The 15,237-nt window shown below is 46.5% G+C and overlaps 1 protein-coding gene across 8 annotated transcripts in view; it reads right to left on the bottom strand.

The window, feature by feature from the left end:
* LOC148435669 (insulin receptor substrate 1-like) overlaps positions 1 to 14,206 on the bottom strand; it is a 28,570-nt gene extending 14,364 nt beyond the window's left edge. The window contains exons 1-5 of one of the 8 annotated variants that reach the window (XM_088465669.1): positions 13,831 to 14,206; positions 12,134 to 12,843; positions 10,922 to 11,488; positions 3,517 to 3,806; positions 1,417 to 3,334 (exon numbers count right to left, since the gene is read on the bottom strand). In XM_088465669.1, the coding sequence (XP_088321795.1) occupies positions 1,417 to 3,334; positions 3,517 to 3,806; positions 10,922 to 11,246 (2,533 nt within the window). In that variant the 5' untranslated portion in view covers positions 11,247 to 11,488; positions 12,134 to 12,843; positions 13,831 to 14,206. Of the gene's footprint in view, positions 1 to 1,416; positions 3,335 to 3,516; positions 3,807 to 10,921; positions 12,844 to 13,830 lie in introns of all 8 variants that reach the window. The other 7 variants (XM_088465670.1, XM_088465671.1, XM_088465672.1 and 4 more) reach the window with 7 other exon arrangements.
* Between the last annotated feature and the right edge of the window lie 1,031 nt (positions 14,207 to 15,237).

The raw sequence follows: 15,237 nt of genomic DNA, 5'->3' as shown, positions 1-15,237 counted from the left end.
TGTACACACAGTCACATGACCACACACACACACAGCTCTGTCACTACACCTCCATCCTGTCCTGTATCTCTCTACTATTCCTGTACTGACCTCACACACACAGCTCTGTCACTACACCTCCATCCTGTCCTGTATCTCTCTACTATTCCTGTACTGACCTCACACACACACACAGCTCTGTCACTACACCTCCATCCTGTCCTGTATCTCTCTACTATTCCTGTACTGACCTCACACACACAGCTCTGTCACTACACCTCCATCCTGTCCTGTATCTCTCTACTATTCCTGTACTGACCCCACACACAGCTCTGTCACTACACCTCCATCCTGTCCTGTATCTCTCTATTATTCCTGTACTGACCCCACACACACACAGCTCTGTCACTACACCTCCATCCTGTCCTGTATCTCTCTACTATTCCTGTACTGACCTCACACACACACACAGCTCTGTCACTACACCTCCATCCTGTCCTGTATCTCTCTACTATTCCTGTACTGACCTCATACACACACAGCTCTGTCACTACACCTCCATCCTGTCCTGTATCTCTCTATTATTCCTGTACTGACCCCACACACACACAGTTCTGTCACTACACCTCCATCCTGTCCTGTATCGCTCTACTATTCCTGTACTGACCTCACACACACAGCTCTGTCACTACACCTCCATCCTATCCTGTATCTCTCTACTATTCCTGTCCTGACCTCACACACACACAGCTCTGTCACTACACCTCCATCCTGTCCTGTATCTCTCTACTATTCCTGTACTGACCCCACACACACACAGCTCTGTCACTACACCTCCATCCTGGCCTGTATCTCTCTACTATTCCTGTACTAACCTCACACACACAGCTCTGTCACTACACCTCCATCCTGTCCTGTATCTCTCTACTATTCCTGTACTGACCACACACACACAGCTCTGTCACTACACCTCCATCCTGTCCTGTATCTCTCCACTATTCCTGTACTGACCTCACACACACACAGCTGTCACTACACCTCCATCCTGTCCTGCATCTCTCTACTATTCCTGTACTGACCTCACACACACACAGCTCTGTCACTACACCTCCATCCTGTCCTGTATCTCTCTACTATTCCGGTACTGACCTCACACACACACAGCTCTGTCACTACACCTCCATCCTGTCCTGTATCTCTCCACTATTCCTGTACTGACCTCACACACACACAGCTGTCACTACACCTCCATCCTGTCCTGCATCTCTCTACTATTCCTGTACTGACCTCACACACACACAGCTCTGTCACTACACCTCCATCCTGTCCTGTATCTCTCTACTATTCCGGTACTGACCTCACACACACACAGCTCTGTCACTACACCTCCATCCTGTCCTGTATCTCTCTACTATTCCTGTATGGACTATGACGTACCTGTTCCATCCCTGCTGCCCCTCCTGAGCTCTCCAGACATCTGGAAGTCAATACTGGCATAGGTGTTGATGCAAGGACTGGCAGCCACGCTTCCACTCTTTATTGGCTGTATGACCGTGCTGCCCACCAGCGTGGCGATGGGGGGAGCAGCTCCTACATCTTTCGCAAGATCCAAATCAATATAATTTAGCCCGGACTCAGCTGCTGGAGCCCAGGTTCCGTTACAGGAGCTGACTGGATTGGAGAGATGATCGGAGCAGTGTCTCATTCTGCCCGGATGGTCCATCCTTGTGAGCTTTGTACGATCCGGCCCCTTGATCAGATTACAGCCAGTCACTGCAGAGAGCAGGCCTCTCAGTTCCGTGTCCTCAGAAGGAGCCTTTGCTATCACGGTCTTCTCCACATGACCTAACACATTCTCTGCCAAGGCCTCAGCTGGCATCTTGGCACTGGCGGCCAACAGATTGTCTGCAGGCGCTATGGGCCGAAACATTTTATCTGGGGCAACAACGGGCCAGAAATCATCTTCTGCTGATGCCTTCGGCGACTGCTCTATGGCTGGTAACAGATATGGCACCATTGCGGCCGCTGGCCTACAGTTTGGTTCTGTTGTCGACAAGTGGCCATACAGGCTTTCGTTACCAACGATATCTGATGCGTTCTCAACTACATGTGCAGCAGCCATTTTTACTTGAGAACCCAAAGTCTCTGGTTCAAAACTCATTTTGGTGTAGTCTCCATTAGGTACCGGATAGTTCTGTGTATCCATGGCTATATGTTCTTCCTGAGGAACCTCCGCTTTCTTTTTGCTCGTCTTTTCCTGCTTGGCCCTGAAATGGATACTCACATACTCCCCGGGACTAGGGGGCCTGCGGTAGTTTCCAGGCAAAGTGTTCGCCCTCCAAGTGTCCACAGATACGCTGAGAGGCCTGCGAGACCTTCCACCGTTCACGTCTTCCAGGCTGTCCGAGGACGAGGAACAAGAGTTATGGGAAGGGTGCGCTGGATCTATCTTGTATGAACGGGGGAGAGAGCGGTAGGAGGCAGGGATCCTTGTGGCGCCGTAAATGGAGGACAGCAAATTATCTGGCAGCGGAGGGGTACTAGAAGCGGATCGGCTTAATGGCCACATGCTCATGTAGTCTGAAGCCTGACTGTCCGCACTGCCCACCGACACTTCGCCGGATGGAGGCCAACTTGTCCTCTCAGCGTCTGGGGAGTAGCTTCCAATGGGCGACATCATGACGTAGCCAGCCATTTCTACAGGTGCCGGTGGGGAGATGCTGTTCGGTGTCATGGGCATGTAATCTTGAGAAGCCCTGCTGCCTGGCAGCATGGGCATGTAGCCGGTTTCCTGGCGCTGCTCGCACTTCCCCATCATTGCGTAATTATCTTCATGTTCTAATTTAACTACTTTTCGGTCTTCCTCCTCATGAGGTCCAATGAATGCAGACACTAGGTCCAACGACTGTGGTCTTCTACCAAGTTGTCCCATGGAGATGTAATTGGTTTCTTGGGCTACAGGTGATGGCGGAAGAAATGTTGGAGGCTCGAAAAGGCAAGGGCTTGACCCGTACTCATCTGAAGAGGCTGAGCCATAGTCGACAGGGGGCTGATTGGCTTCCATGCATGGACGCTTTTCTTCATCCTCTTCAGGAGAACGCGGACTGTGGTCCCTGGGCAAGGAGTGGGGTTTTGTAGCTGGTGAGCTGTCAACCGTAACCTCAATCCTTGAGCGCCGAGACAAGCCGACTTGACTGGGGGGTGGTGGGTTCGGCATATGACGTCTGGATGGGACAGTGATGGGTGTGGAGGAAAGTGACTGACTCTTGGTCCGTGGACGAAATTCTTCGCTTAGAGACTTCATGGCTTCTAGAATGGTCTCGTGCATGTTCTGGGCAACAACAGAGTCTTCAACCTAAAACAAATTGTGAACAATTAATCAAAGGCAAGAAAGGGAAACAAGGAAACAAAAGTGTAGAGCGGTGGGGGAATGGCGGGTGACCAGTAAGTCTTGTTTACTCATTTGCAGAAGCAATACACTATACTAGAGGAGGCCAGGCACGTATTTAAGAGTACCCATACTCCTCCACGCCGTACCTGCATCCACAACTCTCCGGGCCCGGTGACTGCGGACCGTCCCACCTCCACAAAGAAATAGTTGTCCGAATGGCCACAGCGCCGGACGTTCATGAGCTGGAGGGTAACGGAGGGGGTGTCGGAACGAAGGCGCAGGAGGCTCATGGTGCGGTCAGTCAGACACAGGCGGTAAATCCCTGACAGGTTGCGGGTTTGTCCTAAACCCCGGGGACGCAGACTCACTTGCCAGACCTCTCTGAAGGACGGGCCGGGCCAGGCGGCGCCTTCAGAGGAGGAGGACAGGGAACGGGCTGTGAAGCAGAAGAGAAAATACATTTGTAACACACATTGCAAATCAGACCTCTACCCTACATGTGTCACCCCTGTACCCCGAATACCCCTGACCAGAACTTCATGGGGGCAGTTTTCTATGCGAGTGTAGGCCCCATGCAAGACACCGACCTGCTCACCTCAAGGACTCCGTCCCATACAAACATACACCCAAACACTTGCCCCATCCCGATATCCCTTCTCCCTCCAAGGGACCATCCTCGGCCAATATACTCCTCTCCCACAAAGGTCCTTCACCAACAAAAATCCTATACTCTGCCCAAAACACTTTCCCTCCACCAAGGACGCTGCCCCATCCCCTCCCTCCAAGGGTCTTGCCAAAAGTCCATGCCCAGGACTGAATCTTTTGCTACAATGGACCCACCCTGGCCAAAACAATCCCCCACCCTCCCCACTCATCTAGATCTCTGCCCCAGCCAAGTCACCCTCCACCCTAGGTCCCTGCCCCATACAAGCCCCATCTAGCCCAGTTTCTTCTACTAGGAATATACAGATGACATGTTTATCACCTGCAGAACATTGCTCTGTTCAGTCTACCCCCAACACAATGAGACCTTCTGCAGAGCATCTCATACACAAATCATCAAGTGTGATACGCAAATTATTCACTATAAGGTTGCAATTTCGGTAAATCATCACCCTCCTCCCCCTAATTTCATTATGGACTCCCGACCTCGCTAATCATCCGGAAGCGACCCACATTCTGCTGATGTCCTTCAGTGAGCAGCGCAGTTTTGCAACCCTCCAACATGTCGTCTCACAATAGCTAAATGGGTTCTGGAACGGGAAACTGCGTCACTGCGCTGGCAGGACAGGGGTTAAAAAACAAACAAACTGTAGGACATTGAGGGGGGGGGGGGCGAAAGTTGTGACGTTCTGCAGGAAAAACAAGACAGATGACGGCAGATTCACCTTGGAAACGCATCTTTGCTGCAAGCAGGTTCAGTTGCTGTGGCAACTGGGAGTCAGGCTTTTGGGCCTAGCAAAAAAAGTGTCAGCTTTTCAGGAGAGGGGAGCAGGAGTGAAAGTACGAAATACAAAAACTGCCCTGGGAGCCACTCGCACGTCACGTTCCTGACACGGGACTGACTGGTGTCAGGACTGCGGAGCATGTATGCACAGTCCCAGCAAGGGAGGGGGTGGGGAGAGCCTCTGAGGGAGGGCAGACTGGGAACATGAATAATCTATTGCACACAACAAGTAATCATTTCCACATGTAGCAGAGAATCTACAGCGCACCCTGCGTTATCTATATGTATAATTACCAAGGGCGTCCACCTAAGGCACACATATCACTGTTACCAGGGGCAACATCATAAGGCCAGGGAGGGGACCTACAGTACAACTACTGTGCAACCTACACATATATACATACACAGCCCAGTACAGACACTACTACACCATGTCATATATACATACACAGCCCAGTACAGACACTACTACACCATGTCATATATACATACACAGCCCAGTACAGACACTACTACACCATGTCATATATACACACACACAGCCCAGTACATATACTACTACACCATGCCATATATATACACACAGCCCAGTACAGACACTACTACACCATGTCATATATACACACACAGCCCAGTACATACACTACTACACCATGTCATATACACACACACACAGCCCAGTACATATACTACTACACCATGTCATATATACACACAGCCCAGTACATACACTACTACACCATGTCATATATACACACACACAGCCCAATACATACACTACTACACCATCTCATATATACACACAGCCCAGTACATACACTACTACACCATGTCATATATACACACAGCCCAGTACATACACTACTACACCATGCCATATATACACACACACAGCCCAATACATACACTACTACACCATGTCATATATACATACACACAGCCCAGTACTGACACTACTACACCATGTCATATTACACACACACAGACCAGTACATACACTACTACACCATGTCATATATACACACACACAGCCCAGTACATACACTACTACTCCATGTCATATATACACACACACAGCCCAGTACATACACTACTACACCATGTCATATATACACACACAGCCCAGTACATACACTACTACACCATGTCATATATACACACACACACAGCCCAGTACATACACTACTACACCATGTCATATATACACACACACAGCCCAGTACATACACTACTACACCATGTCATATATACACACACACAGCCCAGTACATACACTACTACACCATGTCATATATACACACAGCCCAGTACATACACTACTACACCATGTCATATATACACACAGCCCAGTACATACACTACTACACCATGTCATATATACACACACACAGTCCAGTACATACACTACTACACCATGCCATATATACACACACACAGCCCAGTACATACACTACTACTCCATGTCATATATACACACACACAGCCCAGTACATACACTACTACACCATGTCATATATACACACAGCCCAGTACATACACTACTACACCATGTCATATATACACACAGCCCAGTACATACACTACTACACCATGTCATATATACACACACACAGTCCAGTACATACACTACTACACCATGCCATATATACACACACACAGCCCAGTACATACACTACTACACCATCTCATATATACACACAGCCCAGTACATACACTACTACACCATGTCATATATACACACACACAGCCCAGTACATACACTACTACACCATGTCATATATACATACACACAGCCCAGTACTGACACTACTACACCATGTCATATATACACACACACAGCCCAGTACATACACTACTACACCATGTCATATATACACACACACAGCCCAGTACATACACTACTACTCCATGTCATATATACACACACACAGCCCAGTACATACACTACTACACCATGTCATATATACACACACAGCCCAGTACATACACTACTACACCATGTCATATATACACACACACACAGCCCAGTACATACACTACTACACCATGTCATATATACACACACACAGCCCAGTACATACACTACTACACCATGTCATATATACACACACACAGCCCAGTACATACACTACTACACCATGTCATATATACACACAGCCCAGTACATACACTACTACACCATGTCATATATACACACAGCCCAGTACATACACTACTACACCATGTCATATATACACACACACAGTCCAGTACATACACTACTACACCATGCCATATATACACACACACAGCCCAGTACATACACTACTACTCCATGTCATATATACACACACACAGCCCAGTACATACACTACTACACCATGTCATATATACACACAGCCCAGTACATACACTACTACACCATGTCATATATACACACAGCCCAGTACATACACTACTACACCATGTCATATATACACACACACAGTCCAGTACATACACTACTATACCATGCCATATATACACACACACAGTCCAGTACATACACTACTACACCATGTCATATATACACACACACAGCCCAGTACAGACACTACTACACCATGTCATATATACACACACACAGCCCAGTACATATACTACTACACCATGCCATATATATACACACAGCCCAGTACAGACACTACTACACCATGTCATATATACACACAGCCCAGTACATACACTACTACACCATGTCATATACACACACACACAGCCCAGTACATATACTACTACACCATGTCATATATACACACAGCCCAGTACATACACTACTGCACCATCTCATATATACACACAGCCCAGTACAGACACTACTACACCATGTCATATATACACACCTAGCACAGTACAGACACTACTACACCATGTCATATATACACACACAGCCCAGTACATACACTACTACACCATGTCATATATACACACACACAGCCCAGTACATACACTACTACTCCATGTCATATATACACACACACAGCCCAGTACATACACTACTACACCATGTCATATATACACACACACAGCCCAGTACATACACTACTACACCATGTCATATATACACACACACAGCCCAGTACATACACTACTACACCATGTCATATATACACACACACAGCCCAGTACATACACTACTACACCATGTCATATATACACACACACAGCCCAGTACATACACTACTACACCATGTCATATATACACACAGCCCAGTACATACACTACTACACCATGTCATATATACACACAGCCCAGTACATACACTACTACACCATGTCATATATACACACACACAGCCCAGTACAGACACTACTACACCATGTCATATATACACACACACAGCCCAGTACATACACTACTACACCATGTCATATATACACACACAGCCCAGTACATACACTACTACACCATGTCATATATACACACAGCCCAGTACATACACTACTACACCATGTCATATATATACACACAGCCCAGTACATACACTACTACACCATGTCATATATACACACACAGCCCAGTACATACACTACTACACCATGTCATATATACACACACAGCCCAGTACATACACTACTACACCATGTCATATATACACACACAACCCAGTACAGACACTACTACACCATGTCATATATACACACACAGCCCAGTACAGACACTACTACACCATGTCATATATACACACACAGCCCAGTACAGACACTACTACACCATGTCATATATATACACACACAGCCCAGTACATACACTACTACACCATGTCATATAGACACACACACACCCAGTACAGACACTACTACACCATGTCATATATACACACAGCCCAGTACATACACTACTACACCATGTCATATATACACACACACAGCCCAGTACATACACTACTACACCATGTCATATATACACACACAGCCCAGTACATACACTACTACACCATGTCATATATACACACACACAGCCCAGTACACACACTACTACATCATGTCATCTATACACACACAGCCCAGTACATACACTACTACATCATGTCATATATACACACACAGCCCAGTACATACACTACTACACCATGTCATATATACACACACAGCCCAGTACATACACTACTACACCATGTCATATATACACACACACAGCCCAGTACACACACTACTACATCATGTCATCTATACACACACAGCCCAGTACATACACTACTACATCATGTCATATATACACACACACAGCCCAGTACATACACTACTACACCATGTCATATATACACACACACAGCCCAGTACATACACTACTACACCATGTCATATACACACACACACAGCCCAGTACAGACACTACTACACCATGTCATATATACACACACACAGCCCAGTACATATACTACTACACCATGTCATATATACACACACACAGCCCAGTACATATACTACTACACCATGCCATATATACACACACACAGCCCAGTACATATACTACTACACCATGCCATATACACACACAGCCCAGTACAGACACTACTACACCATGTCATATATACACACACACAGCCCAGTACATACACTACTACACCATGTCATATATACACACACACAGCCCAGTACATACACTACTACACCATGTCATATATACACACACACAGCCCAGTACATACACTACTACACCATGTCATATATACACACAGCCCAGTACATACACTACTACACCATGTCATATATACACACAGCCCAGTACATACACTACTACACCATGTCATATATACACACACACAGCCCAGTACATACACTACTACACCATGTCATATATACACACACACAGCCCAGTACATACACTACTACACCATGTCATATATACACACACAGCCCAGTACATATACTACTACACCATGCCATATACACACACAGCCCAGTACAGACACTACTACACCATATCATATATACACACACAGCCCAGTACAGACACTACTACACCATGTCATATATACACACACACAGCCCAGTACATATACTACTACACCATGTCATATACACACACAGCCCAGTACATACACTACTACACCATGTCATATATACACACACAACCCAGTACAGACACTACTACACCATGTCATATATACACACACAGCCCAGTACAGACACTACTACACCATGTCATATATACACACACAGCCCAGTACAGACACTACTACACCATGTCATATATATACACACACAGCCCAGTACATACACTACTACACCATGTCATATATACACACACACAGCCCAGTAAAGACACCACTACACCATGTCATATATACACACACAGAGCCCAGTACATACACTACTACACCATGTCATATATACACACACACAGCCCAGTACAGACACTACTACACCATGTCATATATATACACACAGAGCCCAGTACATACACTACTACACCATGTCATATATACACACACAGCCCAGTACATACACTACTACACCATGTCATATATACACACAGCCCAGTACATACACTACTACACCATGTCATTCATATATATATATATATATATATATATATATATATATATATATACAAACACACACACATAGGGAGATGTGCGATCCTGCCTAGGAAGTATTATGGTGTAGTAGGTGCCATGTGATAAGGAGATACAGGTGTCATGTGATAAGGAGAGATACAGCGTCAGCAGGTCTGTGCCCAGGGCCTGATGCAGAGATGGATGCAGACGCCATTGTTACTGCAGTACCGTACGCAGCGGCTGCACAAAAATATGCAAATGTCGCAGCTTCCCCGTTTATTATTCAGACGCCCGCCGTCGCTTACAAAGACGCAGTGTGGTTGCAAATGAGTCTATAACCGGTTTTCTCAGTGACCCTACGGTCTGCAGACGTTATACGCCAGACACACGCCTTACTGCTTCTGTGGCAGAAACACGCCAAGAAAACAGATGCGAAGCCTGCGTGAGAGTCACCGCCTCCCCATTACCGCCCACAAGCGGCCCCCGCATGTCAATCACTCTGCACTAAACTGCGTAACCAGCGGGCACTGCGGCCGTCTCTGTATCAAGCCCCCAGACAGCAGCACATAGAGCAGCGATTACCCTGTGACTGTAGCTCCAGGATGGCCCGGTACCAGGCGTCCTGCTCCTCTTCTCCCTCCGCAGACACGCACAGACCCCCGTCACGCGTGTACAGGACCAGCAGGTGCCTCTTCTTGGCGTCCGCCCTCTTGTTCACGCCAAACGCTTCCTCCAGGATAACCGCTCCACGAGGGTCCCCGGACCCCTCCGCCAGCCGGAACTTCTTCTCGTTCTCGTAGTACTCCAGCCGCGCCGGCCCGCGGGCTCCGGGAGAGCGGAGGACAAAGTACCTCCTCCGCATGGATTTCTGCTTGCGCAGATAGCCGCTCTTCTTTACGTCGTCCATCTTTGGGTTGCGCCGAGCCTCGACGCCCTTTTCAGCTGTCCATGTAGAGGACCAAAGACACTCTGTCCACAGACCGGTGCAGTGTCCCCCAAATAGCTCTGGGATTCCTATAATTCACCATCTAGGATCCGCTCTCGCTTGTCCGACCAGGAGAAACCCGCCGTAACGTTGCAGTAAAAAAGCACCAAAATGGCCGCGTGCTACTTATACATCCCCGGGATCAAATCCGTCTTCCATAGAGTCTGTAAACAAGAAGTGTTTCAATTTTTCCCAGGATAATAGTCTCTATCTTTTAAGACAATTCCTTTCCATACATTGAGTGCATTTTATAATCTCCACTTAGGTCAATTATTATTGCCCAGAAAGGGGGCTCACACGTCCAGTTACAGGGCACGTACTAGTGCTGGCTCTGTCTCCGATTACTAAATGTTCCTTTGACTCCTCGCTAGGAAAACACTTATGTTGTCACTACACATGCAGTCTAGTTTCTTTTTCTGAATCCAAGTATTATGCTACCGAGGTAAAATATCTAACCCCCATGATCTCAAAAAGTCTCATGTTTTTTTTTTTTTTTACCTTCCAAGGTTAAACAGCTCTGAAAACAAACATAAAAAAAAGTGCTAAGGTGGCGTTTTTATCAGCCGCGCCAAAAGAACACAATAAATAAATCTGGCTGCACCTTATCGGAGATATCTACCTTGCAGCTGGTTCACCTACTACGCGCAAGTCAAGTGTTAAAGGAAAAATCGATGGTGGAACGTCCTGAATCGCCCCAATTTTTTAAGTTACTCAAGAATATTTTATGCCCAGCAAATAATTAAAAAAAAAAAATAAAATTTAATCTACGCTACAAGGTGCCAAAAAAAATAAAAAATCAGCTGCAATACCTTTCTGCCCCCAGGGCGCACATTACTCTGTTAGATCCTGCTGTAAAAAGTCAGATTGTGCAACCTCCCGCGTACAGGCGGTGAGCAAAACGATACCGCGTAACAATGGGCGCTGTTAGCTCGGCCAGATCGGTCTCTTATTCCAATTGTAACCCAAGAGAGAAAACAAAACAAAAAAAAAGTCACCCCGCGGAATTTAAGGAACACGCTCCATGTTGTTTTCCCACATCTGCCAGCATTCCCCAGATGGCTTTGATTTATAAATTGCAGGTTTTATTTTATAGTCTGACGTTTAAAACGCCCATAAGACAGAATAAAAAAAAGGAAAAGCATTGAAAATAAAAAACTATATTTGCAATGCATTCAACTCCGGCTCAATGGGACAGTGTCTGTACTGGGCGACAAAAAGAAAAAAAATATATATTTTACGGGCAAAAAATAATTTCCCCCCCCCCCCCCCTTAGTCTTTTTAGCGAATAGCACAGAAAGCAGATACTGCTGTACAACCTACGATACAGTACCTATACAGGGACGTGGCTCACTAATACATTCATATCATCTGCTGACAACTTTAGGCTTTGGGCGCAGGAACCGGGCTCAGAAAATACTTCTAGATAGCGATCGGCTTAGGTCATCTTTGGAAATACTGAAGGAAAAGAATAAAAAAAAGGCTTCATACAGTGATTGGCAGCTTATATGGCGTGATCCACCTGAGGAAAAACAGAAAAGGTTAGTATCAGGCCATGCTCGGAAGTCACAGAAATCCTGCACATTCAGCATAAATCGCCATTTGCAGGTACGGAGGCTTACAGGCCACCGCGCAAATCTATACTATATATAGCGATACTCTGCCGATTACAGGTATAAGGCTGGGGGGGGGTTTGCTCCCAAACTACAATCGTCAGCATAAATCGCCATTTGCAGGCCACTGCGCAAATCTATACAATATATAGTGATACTCTCCAGTTACAGGTATAAGACTGGGGGGTTTGCTCCCAAACTACAATCGTCAGCATAAATCGCCATTTGCAGGTACGGAGGCTTACAGGCCACCGCGCAAATCTATACAATATATAGCGATACTCTGCCGATTACAGGTATAAGGCTGGGGGGGGGGGGTTTGCTCCCAAACTACAATCGTCAGCATAAACCGCCATTTGCAGGCCACTGCGCAAATCTATACAATATATAGCGATACTCTCCAGTTACAGGTATAAGGCTGGGGGGGGGGGGGTTGCTCCCAAACTACAATCGTACCTTAAGCACCAACAAATAAATCCATATATTAATCTATATTCTTAACCTGAGAAAAATAATGCACGAATTATAATTTTATTTTTTTAAATATATGTATAAAATAAAAGTGAGACACGGCGGCAACACAACAATAAAACGCGCTTTGGTGTAAGTGTTTATACAGGTTGCTGGATGACCAGTCGCAACAAAAACAAAAAAAGGCAGAGAAACTTAAAAATAGAAACATAAAATAAGATTTGAAGTATTCGGAATCGGGGCGACGGTCGGGCTGGGAAAATTGAAATATTGCACAAAATTTTGGCAGCTGGAAAAATTGCAAAGTTGGCGATGTGTTATTCTGCCTTATATCGCCCCAGCTGCAGCGTACAGAGGACAGCACGGCATGCACAGGGCCTTTACCCTCTTACCTCCCAGACACCCCCTCTGTGTGCAGAACTCACCCCAGGGTGACCATTCCTCCTCCAGCAGCAGCAGCAGCAGGCTATGGATCCCTCTCTGGCTCTGCACTTACAGCTGTTGCAATCAGCCTGTCCTTTGCCCTGAATCACCAGTCACTACACTGACTGCCATGTGCTCCCCCCTCCTCCTCCCTGCAGCCTGGCACCCGGGGCTGGCTGGCTGGGGACCTTGTTTTGGGGGAGGAAATACCTGGTTAGCAATGCATGCTGCTCCTGCTGTGCAGAGAGGGTCTGCTGGGGGCACAGTCCTCATGCAGGGGGGCAGCCCTCACCCCCCTGGCCTGTAATGCAGCATTCTCAGGTGCCTGCTGGGGACATTGCATGTGTGTCTAGGGGGGTATAGAGAGAGAGGGCCTGGGTGCAGGGGACAGACAGCAGGGAGAGAGACAGCAGCTTAACTAAACTTGTTTTCCACAATCTCCTCCCATGGTCAGACAGCTGCTGTGTGTCTGCACATGGTCCTAGAGGCAGCTCATTCCACTCAGCTAGTACTGAGATCTCACACCCAGTATATGTGGTGTACACACAGCTAGTACTGAGATCTCTCACCCAGTATATGTGGTGTACACACTGCTAGTACTGAGATCTCACACTCAGTATATGTGGTGTACACACTGCTAGTACTGAGATCTCACACTCAGTATATGTGTACACACAGCTAGTACTGAGATCTCACACTCAGTATATGTGTACACACAGCTAGTACTGAGATCTCACACTCAGTATATGTGTACACACAGCTAGTACTGAGATCTCACACCCAGTATATGTGGTGTACACACAGCTAGTACTGAGATCTCACACTCAGTATATGTGGTGTACACACAGCTAGTACTGAGATCTCACACCCAGTATATGTGGTGTACACACTGCTAGTACTGAGATCTCACACCCAGTATATGTGGTGTACACACAGCTAGTACTGAGATCTCACACCCAGTATATGTGGTGTACACGATACTAGTACTGAGATCTCACATCCAGTATATGTGGTGTACACACAGCTAGTACTGAGATCTCACACTCAGTATATGTGGTGTACACACTGCTAGTACTGAGATTTCACACTCAGTATATGTGTTGTACACACAGCTAGTACTGAGATCTCTCACCCAGTATATGTGGTGTACACACAGCTAGTACTGAGATCTCACACTCAGTATATGTGGTGTACACACTGCTAGTACTGAGATCTCACACTCAGTATATTTGGTGTACACACAGCTAGTACTGAGATCTCACACCCAGTATATGTGGTGTACACGCTACTAGTACTGAGATCTCACATCCAGTATATGTGGTGTACACACAGCTAGTACTGAGATCTCACACTCAGTATATGTGGTGTACATACAGCTAGTACTGAGATCTCACACCCAGTATATGTGG

Source organism: Taudactylus pleione, unplaced genomic scaffold (genome assembly GCF_031769625.1).
Source record: "Taudactylus pleione unplaced genomic scaffold, aTauple2 ptg002130l, whole genome shotgun sequence".
NCBI classification, from domain to species: domain Eukaryota; kingdom Metazoa; phylum Chordata; class Amphibia; order Anura; family Myobatrachidae; genus Taudactylus; species Taudactylus pleione.
The sequence above is the reverse complement of the archived record's forward strand: the minus strand, read 5'-3'. Positions and strand labels throughout refer to the sequence as shown.